The sequence below is a fragment of the Perissodus microlepis genome, chromosome 11 (assembly GCF_051167445.1).
Source record: "Perissodus microlepis isolate ML-2025 ecotype Zambia chromosome 11, ASM5116744v1, whole genome shotgun sequence".
NCBI classification, from domain to species: domain Eukaryota; kingdom Metazoa; phylum Chordata; class Actinopteri; order Cichliformes; family Cichlidae; genus Perissodus; species Perissodus microlepis.
This window is the reverse complement of record NC_140471.1, coordinates 36,237,462-36,263,224: the sequence shown is the minus strand read 5'-3', so window position 1 is coordinate 36,263,224 and position 25,763 is coordinate 36,237,462. Positions and strand designations below refer to the sequence as shown.

General features: G+C 50.1%; 1 protein-coding gene across 3 annotated transcripts; it reads left to right on the top strand.

Moving 5' to 3' along the window:
- The first annotated feature begins 4 nt into the window (after positions 1-4).
- Positions 5-23,955, top strand: atp2c1 (ATPase secretory pathway Ca2+ transporting 1). 3 transcript variants are annotated; one of them, XM_084944559.1, is made up of 27 exons: positions 5-117; positions 8,524-8,628; positions 8,830-8,946; positions 10,350-10,439; positions 11,751-11,786; positions 11,887-11,948; positions 12,686-12,794; positions 13,779-13,934; positions 14,668-14,736; positions 14,845-14,920; positions 15,065-15,131; positions 15,665-15,789; positions 15,884-15,981; positions 17,236-17,331; positions 17,409-17,498; positions 17,826-17,930; positions 19,619-19,775; positions 19,848-20,018; positions 20,630-20,727; positions 20,854-20,904; positions 21,022-21,188; positions 21,536-21,604; positions 21,686-21,802; positions 22,292-22,439; positions 22,578-22,673; positions 22,759-22,900; positions 23,148-23,955. In XM_084944559.1, exons 1-27 carry the CDS (start codon positions 94-96, stop codon positions 23,267-23,269), a joined length of 2,763 nt encoding a protein of 920 aa, XP_084800685.1. In that variant the 5' UTR covers positions 5-93; the 3' UTR covers positions 23,270-23,955. The 3 variants fall into 3 exon arrangements, with proteins under 3 accessions (XP_084800685.1, XP_084800683.1, XP_084800684.1); XM_084944557.1 differs by lacking the exon at positions 5-117 and adding an exon at positions 5,139-5,819; XM_084944558.1 differs by lacking the exons at positions 5-117; positions 8,524-8,628; positions 8,830-8,946; ... (2 more) ...; positions 11,887-11,948; positions 12,686-12,794 and adding an exon at positions 13,108-13,341.
- The last annotated feature ends 1,808 nt before the right edge of the window (positions 23,956-25,763 follow it).

Below are 25,763 nucleotides of genomic sequence, written 5' to 3'. Positions count from 1 at the left end.
GGTGTCCGGAAGCGCGGAGCAGGGCCCGTGAGTGCGGCATGGTGGACGCTCCTCTGTCGGAAGAAGACGCTCCGCTCCGGGATTTCACGGAAGATGCAGAAGAAACGGGAGCTGCTGGTAAGTTTTACAAATTTTCACTTTTCCTTCGTGATGGCGGCTCATAATGCCATTAAACCCACCTCTGAGCCCATGAATCAAACACGGTTCCCGCGATGAAACCCTCCGGAATTCAGTAACTGTCCGTGGCAGCTGACAGCAGCCCGGCGTCGGGTTTGTTTGCTTAGTTTGTCTCCGGGAGAGGAGCGCTGATAGCGGCTGTTAGCCTGTAGCTGTCACCGGGGAATCTGACGTAAGTTAGCCCCTTGGAGCTGACATGGCGGAGAATGAGACCCAGACAGCGGCAGTCGGTGCTGTTGAGTTCGTCGTGAGTGTCCGAGGCTTCCAGCGGCCAGGTCCGCTGTCCCTGTCCCCGGGACACCGTGAGCTCACCGGCGGGGCAGCTAGCAGGCTAAGCCAGGCTAACACTGCGAGAGCTCCGCGCTCGTTATCAGAGTACAGGCGTGCCATGGCCGATTCAGGTTAGGCTTATTACGGAGATGGAATAAAATAACACGGGCCTTACTGTTAATAAATATACAGGTAAATAAAACCAAATGCCATTACAATAAATTACTATGTACATACAATAAACTATAATAATCCCAAAACATAAACCTGGGTTATTTATAGAGAACAAGTATGGAAATATCAAAAACTTACGAAAATGTCATCCTGACAGGATGACTGTGGGTTATAATGTGTGTGTGTGTGCGGGGAATGAGACCCAGACAGCGGCAGTTGAGTTCATGTGTAGTTAATGTGTAATAAAGTAAAATATTTTAATAACGTCAGAAAATAAAACCTCTCAGACCCTCAGGAAAAAATAATTATGTCTGTTAAAGGCTATTAACAGTTATAAATAATAATTTAATATTGCAGAGTCAAGAAAAAAATATTTAAGGTAAAATAAAATAATGGAGCCTAAAAATGGCAGCGTGTTTATGTGACTGTAGTTATGAGGCTGCAGGAGAATACACGCATTAGCCTGATACAGCACCAATAAATAATGAAGTAATTAAACAACCGCCCCTCTGATCGTGTCTTCACCGTCTCTCTTGGTTCTTTGGAGTTATTGTGTTAATTTGCGTTTGCACTGTGTCACACCTGCTAAAACATCCACGCACAGCTTTGGTGCGTCAGGACACTGGAATGATGCTCTGCACCCAGCTGGTGGTGTGACCGCTTCCTTTGTTAGGATCTATTTTTATTATAGAACCGGTCGCAACACCGGTTCTATAATAAAAATCGTCCCGCCCACACAGCAGGAAACTGAAAGCAAAACGTCCTCAGCTCGTGTGGTGTGAATAACTGACGTGATTGGTTAGATGGAAGTCTGGACCACTTGTGTCTGGTGACAAAATCATGTGACAAATCACTTTTTTGTGACTTTAAAGGTTAAAGGTTTTGTCTTTCTTGTGATTTTATACTTGAAAGATTTTTTTGATTTCCTCATGAATGTTTTTAATTCCCTGAGAATATTCACGATTGGCTCGCTCTGTAAATTTACTGCTTTCTTCTCAAAGAAAAGTCACGTGATGTCTGATTTAGACGGCTCTCTGTTTGTCCTCGTGTATTTTAAAACGTAGATTTGCTCTTTAAGATTTGTAACTTTTCTTCACTGATAATATTCAGAGCTTCAATATTTTTAACTCAAACCGCTGTTTTTGAAAAGTTTTGTAAGTTTTTTTTTTTTTTTTTTGTGGTTCTGGTGTCGCTGACCAGCTGCGTGCGGACGGACTGAGGCAGGTTCGGGTGAAGTTTAGCGCGGTCTTCATCAGTGCGGCGCAGCGCCACGGTTCAGACCGGTCGTTTGGGTTTATCAATCCTGGAAAATCAATTTTGTGGCTGCTGCTGAAAGTGCAGTCAATACAGCGAGGTCACAGAAGGTGTGTGTGTGTCCCTGTGTGTGTGCGCGTGTGCGTGTATCAACAGTGACTTGTGAGTGTGTGCTAATCAGCTGAGAGGGAAAACTGTGATGTTTCAGGGTGAGGGTTGATGGAGTGACTCCACCTGTCTTCAGTTACTAGATTGAAGCTGGAGCTCCACCCTGATGAAGGGCGGAGCTGTGTAAACTGATCTGAGTGATGTGGTTATTCGGAGGTCTTGCTCAGCTCCGATTGGCTCGTGCTCGTGGTGCTGAGTCTGGAGGAAAACCGAGTGGTGCGTGAGCTCCATCACTGATAGCTTCACCTACAACCATTTACCCCACCAGCACCACCTGAGCCTTTGATTCAGCGGCTCACGAGAGCTTTTATTGGCTCATCTGTGAACAGGCGTCTCTTTGTTGTCTTATTTTCAGTGTTAGCTCCAGATGGAGTTGAAGCCAGCCTCTCAGTGGGGGCACTGCTGTGACAGAGGTTCATTTACAGTTTCAGATTGATCAGCGTGGTGGGTGGAGGTGGGTGGAGGTCTGTTTGTTCTTCTGCCATGTTCGAACACGCTGAGTGCGACGCAGCGGCGCCATAGCAGCTTGATAATTAGACGGTAGCTGGGCCGTGAGGCGGCGTCCAGGATGGAAATCATAAACACTGAGGTCGTGTTAAGTGTACCTGCTCCTCGGTTACCACGGTAACCTGCACAGCCTGCGTCCTGTAAGCTTGGGTGCGTCGGGGTCAGCTGATGAACAGCAGGTTGTTGGTCCGTGTCAGGTAACATCCGCCCAGAGCTTCATAGCGCTGCCCCGCCCATCTACACCTGCAAACATGAGCCGAGTGTCTGTAACTCGTTTTTAACTTCATGCTTTTAATAACAAATAAAGCCCCGAGTACAGAGCAGCCGACAGCATCTAAGTGGAAATAAAACCTTCCTGTAACAAAGAGTCAGCAGCAGCTCTGTGTGTTTGCTGGGATGAAACTGAAGGAGAGCGAGGACGAGGTTTCATGTGAACAAAGAGTTCACACGTCAGACTCCAGAGTCCGTGAACGGGACTCCAGTGATTACAAAAACAGTCGGTCAGGGTAAAATTCCCATTATTCCTTTGTGTTGGTGTCAGTGACGCAGCGCTCCGTGTGCGTCTTTCCCACGGTGCTTTTCCTCGGGTTGATCCTGGTGTCTGACAGGTCGACGCTAACGAGCAGCTAAACAAGAAGAGATAAATTCACCAGGAGCGTTCGCCATCGTGGCGCTGGGCGAGAAACCTTAACTGATGGCGACTGTGACATCAGACATTTTATTAACGTTTATGTTTCAACAATCACATGACCGGAGTCGGTCAGAGCATTCGCATCATTTCCTGTGACACTGAAGTGAAGTCAGCGTGTTCGTGGGTCAGGTGGTAGAGCGGGTCAGGGCAGCGGTCCCTAATCTTTGTTACTCCTGTAAAAAACCTGCACTGGTACCAAGAAAAAGAAGGTGACACGCAGGAAAAGACCCAGGGAGACCGAGTTAACCATAAAAATGATTCAACCATAAATTTCACAACCGAGCCTCAACTCTCACGGCCCGGGGGGGGGGGGGGGCTGGTCTAGGGTTCACCTGCAGCACGCCGGCTGACACTGGCCGAGGTCATTGGTCATTGCGGGCCTGCTGTGCTGCACTTTGCATTTGATTATACGGTCGGGATCAGCGCTACCGTCCAGTTTCAGACTCCATCGTGTGGATGTGAAACGAGACGCGTCTGATCTGTGAATGTTTTCAGGACAGTTCGGTCCAGAAATAAACGCCCGTCCTCCTCTGTGGACAGACCTTCTTCTCTTTAATGAATTCAATCACGTCCTCGTCTGAAAGTCACCGCCGGCTGTCGGGTCCGACCTACTTTCTCTTTCTGCCCGTCATTAACTTGGAGGAAGCGATGCAGAGATGTGGAGCTCTGCTGATATTCCGCTGGAGTCCGTCGATCCTTCGGGAAGTGAAATGAGCACCAGCAGCCAGCGAGGCGTGCAGCTAACGGCCCGTTTGGCACCGAGCCGGCCGTCATCCAGAGTTCAGCTCGGTGCTTTAACCAGATAAGAGAGGCCTGTGAAACATGAGCCCACACAAAGAGCAGGAAGTCTCAGATATTCTCCGCACACAAAACACACATTATGTCAGAAATAACAAGAAAAGATGTGAAACTGAAGGAGAGCAAGGAGGAGGTTTGATACCGAGGATAACAAAGGGTTAGCACGTCGAACACCAGAGGCTCCAGCCTCAGCGAGTGTTCTGTGAACAGCCTGCAGTGATCATACAAACAGGCAATCAGGATAAAATTCCCGTTATTCCTTTGTGTTCATGTCAGTGACGCTCCGTGTGTGTCTTTGTGCTTTTCCTCGGGATGATCCCGGTGTCCCATATACTGCTCGGTTACACACGGGGAAAAATCACACTCCGTGGTCTGCATTTAAGTGTGTGTGTGTGTGTGTGTGTGTGGAAATCAGCTGAGAGGGAAAACTGAGGGTTGATGGTGCGACTCCACCCATCTTCAGTTATTAGATTACAGCTGGAGCTCCACCCTGATGAAGTTGAAAAACTGCGATCGCATCACTGACCAAACAGCCAATGGAGCAGCAGCTCACTTTAACACCACCACCTTCCTGAGGCGCTGCGGTTGGAGGCCAGGTGAAGCGTCTGCCTCTTCCTGTCCTCGGTCACTGCTCCTGATCAGTGCTCCTCCTGCTCCTCACGCTTCACTGTAATGCATTAACATATGTAACATAACTATAACGTATTTGAGTTTCTCGGAGGCTTCTCTGAGCCTGAGCTGGTGGAGGATGAGTTACGGACACTCTGACGTTTGTCTCGTCTCTTGCTGTTGATGGAAAGTTATCCACGGTCTCCAGCTCGCTGCGTTAGCTCGCGGCTCTCCTGCAGAGCGACGATGAAATCAGACTTCAGCCGCAGCTCGCTGTGTGTGAACTCTGACGGCTCAGTGAGCCTCACACAGACGTGGGAATCGCCAGCCAGCAACAGCATGTTATTATCACAGGATTCGTTATCAAATTATTAAAATCTGGGGATATGATGATCGTGTCCTCAAAGTTAAACTTTGTCAGGGTCCGTTTCATCCGGTAACATCAAAGTGTCTGCAAACCTTCCACGGTCTCTGTGAGAGTGATGCTGTCAGACTGCAGCTGTTTGCAGGACGGCCGTCTCCTGTCGGGCAACCTGACCTGATGATGTCAGCTGATGATGTCAGATGGTAGTGAAGCGTGGCTGAGCCCGGTGTAGAGGTCGGGTGCGTTTCAGTTTGTTTGGTGTTTGCATTTGGTAAAATCAGCAGTCAAACGAGTCGCAGCAACAAAGGTGAGACAGGTAATGACTCCTGTCACCCAGCACAGCTGAACAGCTCGTCTCTGATCAGAGTGAGCGTTTGTTTGTGGGAGGCGTTTGAAGATTTTCGGGCTTCGGGGACGTCAGAATCACTTCTTTGGTCACATGATGCGTTGATGCTACTTGTGTTTGCTCAGGTGTGACATCAGCAGTGACCTTGGCGCTAATACTCTGACAGCAGGATCTGCGTTTAGTTTAAGTGAGTCAGACTGCAGTGACCCTCCCATCCTGCGGGGGCAGCGTGAGGAGGAGGCAGCAGGATGGTCGTCTAAGCTGCTCTCACTGCTAATCAGAGACAATCCTCTCAGCTGATCGCTGCTCCTCTCTCCTCTGTCTGCAGAGCAAAACGTTTTTAAAGCAGACGACAGCTCTGTGTGGATGCTGTGAGGAATTTTGCACACCTGTGTGTCAGGTAAAGCTGACTGACTGAAGGAAGCTGTATGGAGGAAGAGGAGGCCGGCAGGTGATCACAGGTGATTCACAGAACAGTGTGCACTTCTGCTGAGTGGTAGCTTCTAGATCGGGGCTCAAGAGTTGGGAGTTCGCCTTGTAATCAGAAGGTTGCCGGTTCGAGCCCCGGCTTGGACAGTCTCGGTCGTTGTGTCCTTGGGCAAGACACTTCACCCGTTGCCTACTGGTGGTGGTCAGAGGGCCCGGTGGCGCCAGTGTCCGGCAGCCTCGCCTCTGTCAGTGCGCCCCAGGGTGGCTGTGGCTACAATGTAGCTGCCATCACCAGTGTGTGAATGTGTGTGTGAATGGGTGGATGCGTAAAGTGCTTTGGGGTCCTTGGGACCAAGTAAAGCGCTGTACAAATACAGGCCATTTACCATCTGCATGGCACAAGCATTGTTATATTTCGTTGTGTTATTGTATTTTTGCACACCTCTTGCTTGTGAAGCTCGCACACAAGAATTTCACTCACATGTACCAGTGTACCTGCACATGTGATGTGACAATAAAAGTGATTTGATCTCAAATAAAATGAAGGTTTCGATATTTTCCTGAATAATCTCGACTCTGACGCCAATCAGCCTTCAGACTGAGGTCGGCTTTCAGCTGCAGCGCGATGTTTGTGTCGGGGTGTTCATGTGACCCCGCTGGGCAGGCAGGCGCGCGGACACCTGACTTTGTGACCACGATAACTCGAGAAGGAGGCAACGTAGCATTTCAAATTGATAACAGAAGCGTATGTACGAGGAGGCTGAGGGGCGGGTGTTTCCTCTCCTGCAGGAGCGACGATCGGGCGTAACGCTGTAGCTTTGCCGTACCAGCTGTTTCTGTTTTAACTCTGATTTCAGCTTTTCTGACACTTTCAGGTCTCGTGTGGTCTTAAATGCACCTGTGAGTCTGCTGCTTGGGTCACAGCATTAATCAGCCGCAGACACCTTCGTGTTGTTGGCTGCACTTCCTGCTGACGTGCAGTTTATTCATCGCATTCGGCCACTGCGTGGAAAACTGTCTCGAGCCGCAGTTTACCGGCCGGAGCCGCCCGGCAGCTCGGACTGTGAAAACATTGAAAGCAGATGAGAAATGCCGGGAGTTCCTTCACCTCTGTGGGACAGACTTGTTCTCACGCTGCACACAGCTGCACACAGCTGGCTGTTTATCCCCTCACAGGCCTGCAGCTGCCAGGCTCAGGTCAAAGCTTTAAGCCGGCAGGTGAGCGCAGGTGTACATATATTGCACAGCCGGCCTGGGACGGTTCAGCAGAAACACGTCACTCAGTTTTATGTTGAGACTTTGCCCCGAGTCACGTCTCTCAGGCGGGGCCATAAACGAGTTCAGGTGTAAGAACAGGCATCAGAGACTCGTCGCTCTCTCGTGTCTGTGGTATTAAGGTGGCACGAGCTAACGTTCGGGCTGAAGCCATCTGCCCAAACTGGACTTTGACCTTTGACACGGCCTGGATGCTGTTAGCTAATGCTAGCCACCGCGTTAGCTGAGCGGGACAGCCTGAGGCCGACTCTCAACAGTGTTCTTCAAGTAGCTCTAAATTCTAACTCAGACTGAGTCTTTGATGAGGTGCACTTCCTGTAAACCTGTGCAGGTGTTTGAAAAAGCTGCTCTTGCTGACGGGGAGGAGAATCGACTTCCTCTCTGCTCTTTGTTCTGCTTTAAGCCCTGCACCACGGCGCCGCTGTCGCCTTTGTTCTGTTTCCTGCTGTCGGTTTCCTCTTCGTCAGCCTTCCTCTGCGTCAGCCTTCGTCCTCAGACCCGCAGCCTGCTGGGAGGAAGTGATCAGCCTCATGCATGACAACAAGCACCGATGGTGGAGGAGGCTCGCTGTTTGATGTTCAGTTTGTCCTCCTTACCTCTCTGCTCTGTAAACCTGCAGCGCGTCACGCTGTTAATCCCGCCGTTAATCCCGCCGGACGCTGCCACAAACAAAACCTTTGTTTTTTCCTCACTTTAGTGGCATTAAAGTCTAAATTCTGCCCTCCTCACATTTATTTCATGAAGAATCGACTCGGAGTTCAGATGTTCCCGATAGAGCCGGTCTCTAGTGGACATCAGAGGAACTGCAGGTTCCTGGGGAGATTATAAACTCATGAAAAATAAACCCTCCACATTAAGTGCAGAGGTGCTTTTACTTTGGAAGTCATTCTGGTCCTCTTCCCCTCATTTCCTCTGAGCTTTTGTGCTGCCGTACGTTCTTGTAGTTCATAAAAGTAAAGCTTCAAATGCAGTCTTTCTGGCCCTGTGGGTGGTGTCGGCGCCCTGGTTGTGAAAGGTTTCCGGTTACTTCCTGGTATCTGCCAGCAGCATTACGCCTGCAGTAATGAGAGTCCTGAAATGTGACTCTGTGGATTATTGTCTTTGACAGCAGCTGACGAGAAACTGGATTTGAAGTCATCCAGAAAAGGTTAAATGACAGCGTTCACCCAGAGGTCACAGCTGTGTCGTCACTCGGACACTTACCTGCACAGCTGGACGTCAGGTGTGCGAGTCACGAGTGCTCCCACCTTAGAGGTCCCTGACTCTTTGTGGAAAGCAGAGCTCTCCTCGAGTAAAAGTGGAGGAATGTGATCCGTTTCACGGAGAACCTCGGTGCAGACGCCGTCGTCACTGTTTGATGCTCGTCTTGCAGGTGGAGGTTGTCCAGCCCTGGATCTGAGAAGCAGCTCTCAATAGGAACCCTGCTGCAGTCTCAGTCTCTCTGTCTTATTCCTGTTTCAGCTTTCCGAAGGAGAACCCTCCAGTGAAGATGAGACCATGGTCCCAGTACTGACGTCCAGAAAAGCCAGTGAACTGCCCGTCAATGAAGTAGCATGTGTGCTGCAGGTAAGGAGGCGAGCGCGTCTCAGCCTGACATTTATCACGTTTATCTCAGAGAGCGCTCAGCTGATCAGTTCATGAGAACGACGGTGACGCCATTAAAAATCCTCAGACTTAGACTGAGCCAATGAGACGCGTCGTCCTGTTTCTGTGCGAGCTTCGTCTCTGAAACGGTAACCTGAGCGCCGCTGCGTGTCACGCCCACAGGCCGACCTGCAGCTGGGTTTGACCCAGGAGGAGGTGAGGCGGCGGAGGGCGTACCACGGCTGGAACGAGTTCGACATCAGCGAGGACGAGCCGCTGTGGAGGAAGTACCTGTCACAGGTAACGCACGCATCACATGCAGACTCGCTCAAGGCCATTTCCTGTTTCTCTCTCTGTGTGACGGCGAGTCCCTCAAACGTGCAGCGGCAGAGTCACCCAGCACGCTATTTTTATCCGGAGCCTGAAACGCGTCTGCAGGCCCGCCGTGTTCCCGACTGTCATTGTTCCGCCGCCGCGTTAACCCGCGCACGTCTGCAGCACTCTTACATAACGTCCTGTGGACAGATTTATTTTTGCACGGCAGACGTTCATCGCCTCACAGCCGTGTTAGAAACACGTGTAAGGTCAAGACCCGCAGGTGTAAACGCGCTTCATGTGGACGGCACCGTGGTAACCGTGACCTCATTGCTGCTCGCACCTTTTAATAGGACTAGCACGTTTGTGGTGACTGCACAAAGGAGGAGGTTGAATCCTGTAGCGTGCTTCGTTTCTGTCTCGGAGCTCGTGTCACCGCCACAGCGTGGCGTTATGAAGCAGATCAGGGGCCTCGTTCAGGCGCTGCTGATTGGACGAGCCAGCTGAGGAGGGCACATGACCTCTTTCAGCCCTGAAAGCATCAGGTAAATTAACTGAAGGGGAAACAGCAGCAGGCAGTCGGAGCACTCGAGCGGCTGAACGATGGAGCTGCAGCAGCTCCAGCAGCTCCAGCTTAAATATAGAAAGCGAGCGTGGACGGAGAGGACAGGAGGAAGCTGTCGGCTCGGGTCCAAGCGAGGAGCAGAAACTCTGGATCTCTGAAAAATGTAAACCACATCAGCTGACGTGTGCAGACGTTTCCTTTTGACTTCACATTCCTGAGTGCTGAACAAGTGGTCGCCCTGTGAGGGTGGAGGAGGCGGAGCCAGCAGCTCTGTAGTTGTGCAGCTGATACTGGCAGAAAGAGAGGGTCACGGGTCACATGACCAGAACCGTGTGATGTGAGCCATGAGGGTGAGGAAGGTCAGAGCCTCGTCATCGCTCCTGACTGCTGATTGGACGGCTTCACAAACACACCTATTGTCTGTAATCTGTCTCCTCCTGCGATCACACGCTCGAGCCGCTCCTTCATTAAACAAACGCCAGCCCTGCAGCGAGTCGAGTCCGAGCTGCTGCGGCGCTCTGACATCACGCTGACCTCACAGTCCAGACACGAGCTCAGACTGCCAAAGAGTCTCTCCTTCAGCTGCACGACAGTAACCTGACAACCACGCACGTTTACAGCCTGCCGGTTACAAACAGGAAAGTCTGGCGGTGCACCGACTCGTCTGATCCCGCCTCTCATGACTCGTTCGATTTACCCGCGCTGCTGAAATAAATGTGCAAACTCGGCGAAGCTGAAAGCGTCCACGTTAAAGAACACGTCCTCCAAACGTCTGTAATCATGTGACACTTGACCTCTGACCTCAGCCTGTGTCTCTCTGCAGTTCAAAGATCCGCTCATCCTGCTGTTGCTGGCGTCGGCGGTCATCAGCATCATCATGCACCAGTTCGATGACGCCATCAGCATCACAGTGGTAGGTAACCAGCGGCGCTCAGGCGTCCTCTGAAACCTGCGGGTCCTCCACACGAGGTTACACACGACAGCTGTTTGTCTGCGTGACACAAAAATGAGGTCAAAGTTCAGATGGCAGAAGCAGGAGAGCGAAGTGGAACAGCAGCTCTGTATTTTTAGACTCAGTGACTCAAATCCAGCAAGTTTTACATGTAAAGGTCACGGGGTCAGTGACTGAGCCGTCCTGTGAGGCAGTGGTGCTCTGTGATTGGTCAGCACGGTGCGTGCTTGTTATTGTCTCCTCGCACCTTAAGCTCAGCGTGCACCGTCACAGAGACGTGGATCGCAGCCGCCTCGGGCCTCCAGAGGAACGCCACAGGCACAGAAATATTCAAAACAAGAATCTTCTCTGCAGCCCGTCTGCACACGTTTGAACATCTGCACGCTTCTCGTTCAGCCACAACCAGGTCAGGTCCATCACAGAAGATGGGTCTCATTTACCTAAAGTCATCGATTTGTACGAGTTTATCTGCATCGGTGAAGTAAAACCTGAACAGGAAGGTTTGGCGCTGTGTTCCATCCTACCGGTCGTTTCTGCACACACGCACAACACAAAGTGACAAACCGTCCTGCGTGCTGGAATTATTGTTGACAGCATAAGCTACGTACGGCAGGACGGTTTGTCAGAACACCGGATATCCTCTGGTTTTAGACCAAAGGCGGATTCATGTGCAGAGAGAGGAGCTCTAAGATGGAGAGTCTGAGTGACGCACACACAGTTTGACCCCTCGTAAAAGAAGAAACGTGAGTCCCTGTGCACACGCAGGCCGGCTGTTTGCTTTCAGACTTCGGGTAATTAAAAAGATCCGGGAACCCTTCAGGATGTTTGATCAGGTTTCTGTTTAATCCTCCAAACGGACGCAGAGCTTCAGCGGCGTAAGCCAGAAGGTCAGCCGCTGGTCTGAATCCACCTCAGCGTGTGAGCAAGCAGAAACGATGAAGAGCTTATTCATGTCATCACATTCAGATATGACTGTGAAAGCAGACGGGGCCACTGTGAGGCCAAAGCTCCGCCTCACAGGAAATAAACATAAATGCATCCTCAGCAGAGGTGAGAGGTTACAAACAGTGCTTTTAATTTGAAAGGAAATGTGGAATATATTTTATAATGAAAGGAAAAGATGAACGATGTTGAGCTCTGAAATCTTCAATAAACCCTGAACGACTCGGTGTCAGTGGGATTTCCACAGCTGCAGGGTTTTATTGTGAACGATGGAAGAATTAAAAAAATCATGTTGGACCTCAAAGTTCAGTCTGTGTTTCCCCCCCACAGGCCATCATCATCGTAGTGACGGTCGCCTTCGTCCAGGTACGTCCTGTTTTTACTCTTTAACAACACTGCTGTGTGTGTGTGTGTGTGTGTGTGTGTGTGTGCGTGTGATGAAGCTGAGCTGTTATCTTGTGTGCAGGAGTATCGCTCAGAGAAATCTTTGGAGGAGTTGGGGAAGCTCGTCCCTCCAGAATGTCACTGGTGAGTTTGATCCTGACCTCCTTCGGGGAGAGTGGGCGGCGGTCTCCTGCCTCGTCCTCCTGCATGGGTTGAGTCTGTGGAGAACATCGCATCTCCTAGTTGTGATTGTTTGTAATGAAATATGCAGTTATGACACTGAGTCTGCTCCTCTGTCATCTCACAGCCAAGAATCCAGAAATTTGACTCCATAAATGAATCAGTTTAAAGTTGGACCCAGCTCCATCCATCCACACCGTGTAGCGCCCCCTGTTGGCACACTATGTGACCAGCACTCACAGCACACAGCTACGCACACAGCATTGTTCTTCTCAGCCTGAGGTCACAGGATTAATTTCACTCCTCGCGATGTTCTGAGAAACTTCTTAGAGTTTCCCTGAAAGCTGAGACTGAATCCTGGCCAAAGTTCTGATAAATCATCTGATGCCTTTACGATGCGCCGACGTCGGAGCAACGAGAGATTCCCGAGGCGAGCTGAGCGGCACGGTTTCCCCCGATGATCCACTCTTCAGCAGGGTTTACAGTTCGGTCGTGGCTAACGTTTGGCATGTGAGAGACAGAGGACAGAGCTGGATCCACACACTCGACCTCATTCCAGAAATTTCAACTTCATCCATGGAAATGCACCTTTTCAAAAAGTGAATTATTAATGTGTTGTGTCCCTGACGCTCCTCAGCAGAGCGCGCAGGGAGGGGAGGAGCGTGACTGTAAACACTCTCCCCCGCTGTCTTCCCCCTCAGCGTCAGGGAGGGGAACCTGGAGCACCTGCTGGCCAGAGAGCTCGTTCCCGGAGACACCGTCTGCCTGTCGGTGGGGGAGAAGGTCCCGGCTGACCTCCGTCTCTTCGAGGTAAAGACACCGATAGGTTCCTGTCAGCCTGGGCGTGAGGGAGCGAGGGATTCTGGGACAGGAGAGATCACAGCTGTGTCTGCTGGAAGCTGAGCGCTTCTCGTTTCCAAGAAAGAAACTAAATTCTTTCAGGGTGAACGATCAGAGGAGATCAGGTTGCTGCAAACACGGGAGCAGAACGCCCTCTGATCAGGCCTGCAGTGTAATCATAAATAAATGAAACCCCTCAGCAGGGGGCGCTCTCGAGTCCCAGCACGAATCAAAATGTACGTTTTGTGTGTGAAGATTTTTCTTTGTGGAAGTTTTCAGACTGCAGGTGCAGGTTTAGATGGTGAGCGTGACCGCGAGCCTCCATTTTGGTTTGGGGCATGAAGCGAGCAGCAGCTTCCACCTCCGGCCTGCTGCGGCTTCTGCACACAGAAGAAAACTTTCACACAAACTTCAGGTTTTTCATCCGCTCCGCGGCGTGAGCTCGAGAGCGCCCCCTGTCCAACAGGAAGTCCACGGGGAGTTTCTGATTATCGAGCAGCTCCCTGCTTCGCTGCAGGTGAGACTGACATCAGAACAAAGAGAAGGTCGCCGCGGTACTCGTCCGGCATCTTCACCACGTGCAACAAACCCCAGAGACAGCGGTCAGTTAAACGAGCTCTGAGCAGCATCAGCGAGTTAATGCAGACGCACAGGACGCTTTTTATTCCCCCGTCGAATTTTACCCACAGGTATCCCTGAGGCAGGTGTAGGCAGGCGTAGGCTGGTGTAGGTGGGCGTAGGCGGGTGTAGGGTTGGGGTTGTCTCAGCAGTGAACGGCGCGTCACGCTGGGAAACGTGTGAACCTTCATTAAGAGCAGCTGCAGTCGTGCAAAGATGGCCGCCTGCTCTGAGGTGGGGGTGGGGTTAATGGTGGCTTTAGTGAGCAGGGTTAGAGGTTAAAGGTCAGAGTATCCCTCCTGGTTGGAGTTAAATCTGTCTCCTCCACCCTCGCAGGCGACAGACCTGTCAGTGGATGAGTCCAGTCTGACGGGGGAGACCACGCCCTGCGCCAAGTCCACCGCCCACCAGCCGGCATCCACCAACGGAGACATCGCCTCCCGCAGCAACATCGCCTTCATGGGGACGCTGGTGCGCTGCGGCAAAGCCAAGGTAGCGGCTCACTCTTCTTCTTCTGCTCCACAGACGGTGAAGTTACAGGAAATAAGTGTGCGCTGAGATTCTGGCTGCAGACGGTGTGAGGAAGTGATGACGTGTCCTCCTTCTTCATAGCGATGGTTCAGTGGTGACAGACGGCGTGTAGGACGCCGCCGTGGTTGTAGAAAACTGTAACCATCCTCTTAGTGGCTGCCGGCAGATTGATTAGAGATTAGATTAGATGAGACTTTCTTAATCCCTCGGGTGGGAGGGTCCCGTTAGCACAGCAGCGACCGACGTTACAGAGTGTGAGCACAAATACAGCACACACACATATAACTGCAGAGGGAACTGCACCGTGGAGAGCTGACACAGATACCTGCTAATCACTAACATCCAATCAAAACCCTCGAATTTCTCACAGCTCAGACTTCAGTGACCTCACAGCAGGCATGTTATTGGTCACATGATGTCACTAAAAAGGCTCCGACATCACAAACACGGTCCAGAGGTCCAGCTTAGGTGAAGCCAGCAGCTGCGGCCACCCGTGTCGCCATCTACCTGTCAAATTGGCCCCGCCCCTAATAATGCAAACATAAGCATGAATGCAATGTAAAGAGGACAGCGGTCTGTATCAGGCTGGCTCGCTGCTGCCTCAGCAGGACACCAGAGGAACTGCAGCTGTTGCTATTGAAGCTTTTGGAGCTGATGTTTCAACGATGCTGAAAGGTGTTCTGCTGTTCTTCAGGGCATCGTCATTGGAACCGGAGAGAACTCTGAGTTCGGGGAGGTGTTCAAGATGATGCAGGCAGAGGAGGTGAGGTCTCCCACACGAAATCTGAATATAATTCAATACAAATGTCACGGAGTTCCAGCCAGAGGTGCAGTGTTCATGAAAACATCTGTTTCCTGTTTGCTTTGTCAGGCTCCTAAAACTCCTCTGCAGAAGAGCATGGACCTGCTGGGGAAGCAGCTGTCGCTTTATTCCTTCTGCATCATCGGTGAGTTTATGATGATCGTGCGATTACGAGGAGACGCCGTGGGTAAGGGGCCGTGTGTGCGGCGAGCTGCCCCGCTGCTGCGTCCTGCTCTCCATCGCCATGGCGTCTGCACGCCGCGCTCAGTCTGTCTCTGATGTGTTTCAGGCGTCATCATGCTGGTGGGCTGGCTGCAGGGCAAGAGGATCCTGGACATGTTCACCATCGGTGTCAGGTGACCCTGAGTGATGCTTCTGTTTGGTTATCGGTTGAACCGAGGCGGCTGCTTCCTCTTCTGTGTTTATCAGGTTATAGCTGAGTGCAGCGATGTGATAGCAGCAGGTTTGTGACGCTGGTTTCATGATGCGACCAGGAGAGTGAACTCCACCCACAGACAAGGACGCGAGCGTCTCTGCCTTCAGTGTGATTTGGTGCACAGAGCCGTGAAACACCTGAAGCAGCGAGCTCGGTCTCAGTGCGACAGGTGGAGCAGCCTCCATATAAATGAGATCACACGGTCTGCTGTTAGCGACGTTAGCATGAGGAGAGTCGCTTTATAAGCGAGAGGAAAGTTAGCGCTGTGGGACGGGAGCACGTTACAGGTGATTCCTGTTACGCCTGTTAGAGGGAGCTCCTGGAAGTTGGGGAGCTGACCGTGAACACAGAAAGCAAACGGAAACTCAAATGTTTTCTGGGTTTGTCTGCGTTTTTTCAGTGAGGATGTAAATCGTAAAACAAGTCTGACTGTCTCCTCCTCTCCTCCTTCAGTCTGGCTGTGGCTGCCATCCCAGAGGGCTTACCCATCGTGGTGACGGTGACGCTGGCGCTCGGCGTGATGCGGATGGTGAAGAAAAGAGCGATCATCAAGAAACTTCCCATCGTGGAAACTCTGGGTACGTCGTGATGCGACGGATACGGTCATGCACAGAGTAGCCCGAGCTTCTGTGAGCTGCACGGTGGTGACGTTTGTGCCGTTTTCCCCGTCAGGCTGCTGTAATGTGATCTGCTCGGACAAAACGGGAACGCTGACCAAGAACGAGATGACGGTCACTCAGCTGTTCACGTCAGACGGACAGCACGCTGAGGTCAGACTCCCACGCCGTTTCCTCTCACACTTTGAAACCTCCACAGCGTGATCACAGGGTCAGCTTTTAAATCATCAGGCTACCAAACACAGCTGGGGTTCATGTTGGTGCTGGCGGGTGGTTGATCGCGTGATCAGGGTGAAGCTCGTGTTCTGCAGAGGACTCGAGTTCAGGCTCCAGTTTCCGTCTGCTCGCTCGGAGTTTATGGGCTGAGTGGAGTCGATCAGTTTGCTGGTCTCGGATCAGTGGACGCGTCGTTATCCTGTCCGGGATATTTAAGGGTGTTTGGGAATTTCCCCGAGTAGTCTGTGGACTTTGAGGGGGCTTAGAAACGCGTCCCCAGGGCGTCCTCTGGGTGGCGCTGCAGGAACCTGGAGTATCGGTGAGACTGCAGATTAAATGAGACTGTAGATGTTGGTAAAGTGTTGGGGCCCTGGCGTGCACCCAGAGCTGTCAGACTCGCCCACAGCCGACCTGATGGAGGCGTCTGCAGCTCCTCAGACAGTCGACGAGTTGTACTGAAGCTGCCGGCCTCCTAAATCTACACCAGGTTCCTATTTTTCATAGGTGTCTGTTATTTTAATCTGAGAGACGGTGAACATGAAACGGCATCAGTGCAAATGTCCCAGTTTGACCCAAACGGCTGATTTTCACCTTCTAAAAGGTCAAAAAGGAGGAGAGGAGATCACGTGAGTCTCAACCCAACAAGCCAAGTTTACGATCACATGAACAAAGCAATCACTGTAACTTGTTATAAGGCTGATGCTCTTATTTTGAAAGCCGAGCCCTCTTCCTCCTCGTCGGTTTGCAGCGGCTTCTTCTGAAGCCTGATCGCAGCTGTAATGCAGAGTCTGCAGAGGGCTCACTGACCCAGTTAATCCATGAGGAAATCCCAGCTGGCATACTGGGAGAACTGGGTCAGGGCAGGTTCTGCTCACTGCAGGGAGGTCAGAGGTCATGGGAAGGTGCTGAAGGCCTGCAGGGTCACTGGCCTCACCTGTCAGGGGGCTGAAGCTGTGTTTGAGTGATACTTTATGAGGGCGAAGGCTCTGTCACGCTGTGTGTGTCTGTGACTGAAGCAAACACTGAAGTCCTGCTCTGGGCGAACCGCCCGGCTTCAGCAGAGCGACATCGACACGTTGGCTCCACCGTTCACAGGAAAGTCCACGAAAGCGCACGCTGACCGTCTGGTCCTGCCTCCAGTGTCTCGAGGTCACAGGTCTTTGTTATCTTACCCTCGGTGTTGTCTTGCAGGTCACCGGCGTCGGCTATAACGGGCAGGGGGAAGTTCTGCTGAACGGAGAGGTGATCCACGGCTTCTCGTGTCAGTCCATCAGCAAAATTGTGGAGGTGAGGTCGTTTGTGTGTCAGCTCAGATCTTCCCGGCACACTGAACTCTGGTTTACTGAGCGTGTGTGTGCTGACAGGTCGGCTGTGTGTGCAACGACTCCATCATCAGGAATCACAACCTGCTGGGACGGCCCACAGAGGGAGCGCTCATCGCCCTCGCCATGAAGGTAAAACCCGGAGCGCCACGCTCTGAGCAGGTCGTCAAAGTCTTGAAATCAGACCAGTTGGGCTCATTTTTTATTCTGACAGTAGGAAAACAGCTTTGCGTGAATCACAGTTTGAAACGATCCTTCTTTGTCTCACACTGGACTGAAACCAGCTGTTTTAGCTCCTCCCCCTTTTCCCCTCTGACTGTTTGAAGCGTACAAACAGTTAAAAGTAGCAGGAGCTGGAGAACCTGAGCTGAAGATAGAACCAGATGAGCTCGATAAAAACATGAATATGAGCGATGAGGTGTTTGTGTGATGAGCTGTGCTCCTCTCCGTGTCCTGCAGGTGGGGCTGGAGGGTCTGCAGCACGAGTACGTGCGGGTGGAGGAGCATCCGTTCACCTCGGAGAAGAAGTGGATGGCCGTGCGCTGCGTTCACCGCACGCAGCAGGTCTGTGATGAAGAGCTGCTCACATTAACCCTGTATCCTCGCTCTGATGCTCCGATGTCATTAAAGGACGTCGGCAGCGGAAACACGGCCGGAGTCGTTGTTCATACGTGTTCTGTGATGTTCCAGCAGGTCGTTAGATGTTTGTCATGGCGTTACTGTTGTGGCTGTATCCTGAGCCCACAGAAATCACTGCTGCAAGTACAAAAGTTGCATTTTGAGGAGAAAATTACTTTGAGCGAAGAAAACTCTGTTTGCTAATATCCACACACACAGTAACAGGCGCTCTGTGTGCTCACAGACGTCTGCAGACCTGCTCTCAACATCTCTGTACAGCGTTACAAATGTGCAACAAGACCAGCCAATCACAGACTTGGATTCTGATCGGCTCTCTAATCAGCTCGCCAGCTCCTAGCTAAATCCAGCGGAGCGGTTTGGTTTAAGCTAGATTAAAACCAACAATGGTCTTAACCCTTTAAGACCGACCATAGAACCAAGTCTGCCAGAGCTTATATTATATTTTTACATGCTGTGGAGCCATTTTTGGGAGCATTTCAAGTTGATATACATCAATACAACCATTATAGCCTAAATTGTAATAATATGTCTGCATTAAGTGCATAGTAATTACATAAATTACAAAAAAGTGCAATAAACTACAAACAAATGTAAAATTGTTTTTGTTTTTTAACATATATTTCTAGTTAGAGAAATTTAAGAGGTTTATCCCTCAAAACTGTAAATACAAAAAAGTTGCACAAAATAGTTTCCCACCACAGGAAATTTGTTTTGAGTGTCTTCATAGTTTTATTTTTGAAATACACCAATTTTTATATACTGCAGGAAAAACGAAAATAAATATTAACATGCAAATTTGCAAAAAAGCAGCATGTGCATCAAAATAAACTATTTCCAGCAGTGCAGTCTGAGTCCTCAGCATCCCAGAAACGACACAGGAAGTCAGAAAGTCAAACATAACTTTTAAAAACACCAGTATAGGCTCATGAGGCCCTGATGGTAAAAAACTACATTTCCGCAAAATGACGTCACTTCCGGTTTCGGGCAGGTCATGGCGGACATGCGATAGTTCGCGCTGATGGTCGTAGGAAGTGTTACAAACAGCTGATCGGATCGGCAAAGCGTGTTTCTGGAATATTATGTTTTTGTTGCTGCAAGTGCTTTTTATGCAGTTTTTGCAAAGCTGTATGTGGAAGGAAACTGTGACCGAGGACAAGCTGATGGCATAAGATGTAAGTACAACTCCTCCGGTTTCATATGCAAAAAAAATAATTGCGCTAGCTTACGCGGTTGCGGTTCTACAGGGATTTAAAAATAGTTACGCAAAACAGAGCGTGCTGCTCTGACCGGCTTTAAAGGGTTGAAAAAAGTAAATATTTAAAAATAAAATAATTAAACATACTAACTGAAAATGGGTTTTGCTACACTCTGGACCGTGTTTGCAGCAGGTAGCGAGCTGACGCCGAGTTACTGCGACTCGGATGTGAGCGTTCATGGACGAAGACTCAAACATTCCTCAGGTTTCTCTCACAAGTGTTTCCTGTGGATTTGTCACCAAGGGAGAAACTGAACTGCAGCATTAAAGCTGAAATCCTAAAAGTCAAAGTTTAATATTTCGTTCTGCATCATCAGCATCTCTGACGTGTCTTTGCTCTTCCTGCTGCCGTCTCCAGGACAAAGCTGGAGTTTACTTCATGAAGGGCGCGTACGAGCAGGTGATTCGCTTCTGCAGCTCCTACAACAGCAGAGGCAGCGCGCTCCCCCTGAACCACCAGCAGGTGGAGCTGTACCAGCAGCAGATCAGCTACATGGGCTCAGGCGGGCTCAGAGGTGAGAGCGACACCTACAGGCGGAGCTGGGGATGCCCTAAAAACACACTCACTGTGTGTTTGTGTGTTTCAGTGCTGGCGTTCGCGTCGGGCTCTGAGATGGGGAAGCTGACCTTCCTGGGTTTGGTGGGCATCATCGACCCTCCAAGGTCAGGGGTCAAAGAGGCCGTGGGCACGCTCATCAGCTCCGGAGTCACCATCAAGATGATCACCGGAGACTCCCAGGAGACGGCCATGTCTATAGGTCAGCTGATTCACACACGCTTACGCAAATGTATAAAGTTAAACAACAGAACAAATCCTTAGTGTTTTTCTGTGGTGGGATGTGTTTCCTGTTTTACATCACAGCTGATCGGGGCTTTGACCTCTGCTTTAAGTTCCCAGTCCTCGAGCTTCCTGATTAAAAACGCCTCCATCGGGAGGATTTGTCCTCAGCTCCTCCATCTGAACAACAGAAGAGAAAAATGAAAAGAAAAACACAGACATTATTTAGTTACAATGATCAGGCTGATGATTAAACTCTGCTCTCTGAATTCCAGATTAAAAGTCCCTGTTTATTAATAGGGCTTTTATTGTGAAACGGCCAGAAGAAGAGCAGGATCATCATTCACTTATTAAAGAGAGAGAACAAACCCTGAGCTGGTAATCAGCAGTCAGTCAGTGGGGAAAACGTTCACCACAAGGTGGCAGCGTTTCACCAGCCAGCACACGCTTGCTGACATGACCTCTGGCTGAACCCACTCGAGTTTGAATAATGCTGCGATGGGTCGAGTGGGAGTCACTGCGCCACCTTGTGGTTCACAGTGGTGTTACATGAACGTACAGAGCAGTCAGTGGATGTTTGTGTGTCTGCAGCCAGTCGCATCGGCCTCTTCTCTAAAGGGGGGCAGAGTTTGTCTGGGGAGGAGGTGGATCAGCTGGACCTGCAGCAGCTGTCGCAGATCATCTCCAGAGTGAGCGCGCACACACATGCACACACATGCACACACACGCACACACACGCACACACACAGCAAGTCATGTTTCAGAGCGGTGCTGCTGTCACTGACGGCGTTCCTGGATCCGCCCTCTGTCCACAGATTTCCGTGTTTTATCGCGCCAGCCCGCGACACAAGCTGAAGATCGTCAAGGTGAGCAGACAGGAAGTCCAGTTCATGAAGCAGGAAAAGTTAAATAAACGTGATCGATTTGAGGCACGAGCAGCTTTCTAGAACAAAGCGTTGTTAAAGCCCCGCCCCTCTCTTCAGTCCCTGCAGAACAACGGCGCCGTGGTGGCCATGACAGGTGACGGGGTGAATGACGCCGTGGCTCTGAAGGCCGCTGACATCGGTGTTGCGATGGGCCAGACGGGCACCGACGTCTGCAAGGAGGCGGCCGACATGATCCTGGTGGACGACGACTTCCAGACCATCATGTGAGTCTGACGCCACGGCAACGAGCCTAGACTCGCTGTCCTTGTCTTTGTGTGGAGTAACACACATAACACTGACTGTAACCATAGCAACTCATTTCCATCAGGACGACGTTGCTATGATTAGTTACGGTTTATCCCTCGCGCAGGAAGTAGTTCACAGGAGGCGATCAGCGTCGGCGAGGGTCCGAGTCTGACGTCACGATCAAATCTGTGAACACATGAAAGTCCTGATGTTGCTGAGCTTCGTCCAAAAGGCTCAAAGATTTAGTGAAACAGTTTGTTCCTGTCATTAAGTTGTGATTGGAGCGTTTGTGGTTCAAAGGTCGGCGTCTGTTTCCTGTCTGCAGGTCGGCCATCGAGGAGGGAAAAGGAATTTACAACAACATCAAAAACTTTGTTCGCTTCCAGCTGAGCACGTGAGTACAAACCGCCGTCGGTCACACTTCTGTCTCTGGATTCAGTTTTTGAGCCCTCCGTCTCCCCCTGCTGGTCACCAGGAGCATTGCGGCACTCACCCTCATCTCCTTGGCGACGCTGATGAACTTCCCCAACCCGCTGAACGCCATGCAGATCCTGTGGATCAACATCATCATGGACGGACCGCCGGCTCAGAGGTGAGCGACTGAACGTTTCGCTGGTTCACCTTTGACCTCAGTTGACACGGATATTTTAGAAGAGACTAATATTTATCTGTGATACTTCAGGCAGCTGGTCGAGCTCTGAAATGAAAGCTGACGACATGTTTGGTTTGTGGTGGTGGAAGTCTGCAGCGCCCCCTGCTGTGTGCACACCTGCACGCACACCTGCTCATTAAGCAGAATGTGAATATTCCAGATGTTTGATGTGATTAGACGCATTATATTTTTCACACGTCTGTGCCGACCCCTCCTCCTGGGGCAGACTGACAGAGGCGAGGCTGCCATATCGCGCCATCGGCCCCTCTGGCCATCACCACTAGGCGGCAGGTGGAGCGTGTTGCCCACGGACACAACGACCGAGACTGTCCGAGCCGGGGCTCGAACCGGCAACCTTCCGATTACGAGACGAACTCCCAACTCTTGAGCCACGATCGCAATGTTTGTGTGTGTGTGTTCTCTTGTTAGTTTGGGGGTGGAGCCTGTGGACCGCGACATCATCAGGAAGCCTCCTCGCAACGTCGGAGACAGCATCATCACCCGCAGCCTGATCGTCAAAGTGCTCGTGTCGGCGTTCATCATCGTCTGCGGGACGCTCTTCGTCTTCTGGAGAGAGGTGGGTGGCCGTTTCTGACCTCAGGTTTTCCTGATGCTGACGTCACCGGGCGCTGACCTCGGAGCGCGATCAGCATCACCATCGTTGTCTGCTGCTGTGACGTCTCCAGCTGACTCGCTCTCTGTATTTTATTTGCAGTTGCAGGACAACGTGATCACTCCTCGAGACACCACCATGACCTTCACCTGCTTCGTCTTCTTCGACATGTTCAACGCTCTGAGCTCCAGATCGCAGGTGAGCGCGCACGTTTAACCTGACATGACCTCGCCGTCGGATTAAAGAGCATGTGACCTCAGCTGTGCCCGTCTCTGCTCCTCAGACCCGGATGGTCCACGAGATGGGGCTGTGCAGCAACCGCACGTTCTGTTTCGCCGTCCTGGCCTCCATCATGGGGCAGCTGCTCGTCATCTACTTCCCTCCTCTGCAGAGCGTCTTCCAGACGGAGAGTCTCAGCGTCTTCGGTGTGTCCTCGCGTGTCCTCCTGCAGGAGCTCCTTCCTGTTTTTATTTTACTTTTTGAACAAAGCACGAAATGAAAAATAATTTTCTCATTTTGTGTTTTTTTTTTTTTTTTTTTTTTTTTTGCTCGAGTTAAATTTGAATATTTTTTTCTAGTTTTCGAGGACTTTGCATGCCCCCCCCCCTCCCCCCCAGCACACAGATGTGCGCACAGCTGTGTGACCGTTTCCTTCTCTTTGTCTTTCTGCAGACCTCGTCTTCCTCGTGTCCCTCACCTCCTCCGTCTGCGCCGTGTCTGAGGTCATCAAGAAGGTGGAGAGGTGGAGGGGGGTGGAGAAGAGCCCCCCCTCTGACTTCTTCCACGAAGTATGACCCCGCCCCCCTCGCTGTCCAGGCTGACGGACTCTGGTGTATGGAGGATGAAGAGGAGGGTGGAGGTGATGGAGCATCTCTGTCCTGATGGCACTGACTTCTTTGAACCTCAAAGACTTTCTTTCTGAGATCCTCGGACGGGGACGAGACTCCGGTCAGGCACTGGAGGAGGCGCCTGGCCTCAAGGGGCGGGGTTAGCGGTCTGGACCTGTGTCGACCGGCCGCGGCCGTTCAGCTAGAGCCTCTCTCTCTCTGCGCCGTGGTCCGAGCCACTTCTTCCTGCCCCGTCATTTAGGATGAAATCAGACTTCGGGGCGTCTCCGTGGCCTCTTCCTGTTCTGTTTTAGTTTAGACGGCGGTGACCACTATTGGGCTCGCTTCTCTACACGAGGTCGACGTTGTATTTTGCGTCCTCTGTGGGAGCGTCTGCGGTGTGACGGTACAGCACCAATCACAGATCAATCAGCGGGGGAAATCATGTTTCGATCTTTAATTTATTTTGATAACCTGACGGGTTCTGGTGTGAAATTTTATTTATGTCACAAACAGGAGCGAATCATTTCCTGGACGCTGGGAAGTTTTAGTGATGTGGGTTTAATCAAGACGGTTTTTTAAACAAAAGCTTTGATTACGAGAAAAGTCTGAGGGCTGATTTTTGTTAATAAAGTTCATATTTTAAAAATGAATCCGTGTTCAGCGTTTTTGTGTAAATGAAAGTAAACTTCGCCTGAAAGTCGGGTTTGTATGGAAGCCCGTTTCCGCCACTAAAAAAAAAAAAAAAAGGATCCATAACTCAAAATTTCGAGTTATTTTCTCGAAATTTCGACATATTAACTCAAAATTTCGATTTATTAACTCAAAATTTTGAGAAAAGTAACTCGAAATTTCGAGTTAGCGCTGCCAATCAGTAATCTACATGAATGACGTCATTTCCTTGTTACCTGGAAGCTGAAGCCCTCAGCTACAAATGCTACAGCTAAGCTACCGGTATTACATCCAGTCGTGAATGCACAGATTGCTGAGTGTTTTCAGCCTGGCTTCACAAATGATGAAATCCCTGTGTTATTAGCTGAATCACATGGTGTTACTATCAGCAAACGTACTCGCGAAAGCGCCAATTTGTTGGGATCCGTTTTTGAGTGCGTGGTCCTCTGCGCCATATGCTTCTGGGTAACAAGAAAGCGACCTCATTCACGTATATTTTTGATTGGCAGAGCTAACTCTAAATTTTGAGAAAAGTAACTCTAAATTTTGAGTTATATTTCTCGAAATTTCGAGTAAATAAGTCGAAATTTCGAGTTATGGATACTAGCTTTTTTGTTTTTATTTAGTGGCGGAAACGGGCTTCCATAGGTTTGTCTGTTTCAGGTGCTTTTGAAAACAGATCTTAATAAATCAGCAGCACGTGGCAGAGGTAATAAACCCAGTGTGGCCAGAAGAGGGCGGTAATGTGCAGGAATGGGACAGCTGCAGTGAGGCAGAGTATGGAGGGCCAGGAGTGACAAAATGAATAAATTTAATACGACATTAAATAATGAATTAAATCTGTCATTAATTTAATACATTTGGAATTATTTAAATAAGTAATTAAATGCCCATTCATTTCATTTAAAACATTGTAATTTAATTTCAGTAAAAGTTGTAATCAAACCTATACTGAAAAAGGACAATCTTGACAAGACACCAATGAACAACTACAGGCCGATCTCAAATCTCCCATTTTTAAGTAAGATCACTGAAAAAGCAGTTTCTCAACAGCTCAATTACTTCTTAAAACATAATAACTGCTATGATGCCTTCCAGTCAGGTTTTAGACAGAACCACAGCACTGAAACTGCTCTGACCAAAGTGTTCAATGACACATGTCTGAACACAGACAGTGGAAAAATGTCAGTCTTAGTTTTACTGGATCTCAGTGCAGCATTTGATACAGTTGACCACAACATATTACTCAAACGACTGGAGAACTGGGCAGGTCTTTCAGGAACTGTACTAAACTGGTTCAAAACATACTTAGAAAACAGGAAATACTTTGTATCAACAGGTAACTTCACATCTGAGCAGACAAGTATCACATGTGGAGTTCCCCAAGGTTCCATCTTGGGACCCCTTCTGTTTAACATTTACATGCTCCCACTGGCACAGATGATAAAGAACAACAAAATAAACTATCACAGCTGTGCAGATGACACACAAATATATATCACAATGTCACCAGGAGACCGAGGCCTGTACAGGCTCTTGGTAAATGCATTGAGGAAATTAATGACTGGTTGTGCCACAATTTTCTCCAGCTAAACAAAAACAAACTGAAGTAATCGTCTTTGGTGCCAAAGAAAAACGATTACAGGTCACCAGAGAACTTCAATCTGTACACCTAAAAACCACAAACCAGGCGAGAAATTTGGGTGTAGTGATGGATGCAGACCTAAACTTAGAAAAACACATTAAGACAATAACAAAATCAGCTTACTGTCACCTCAAGAATATATCA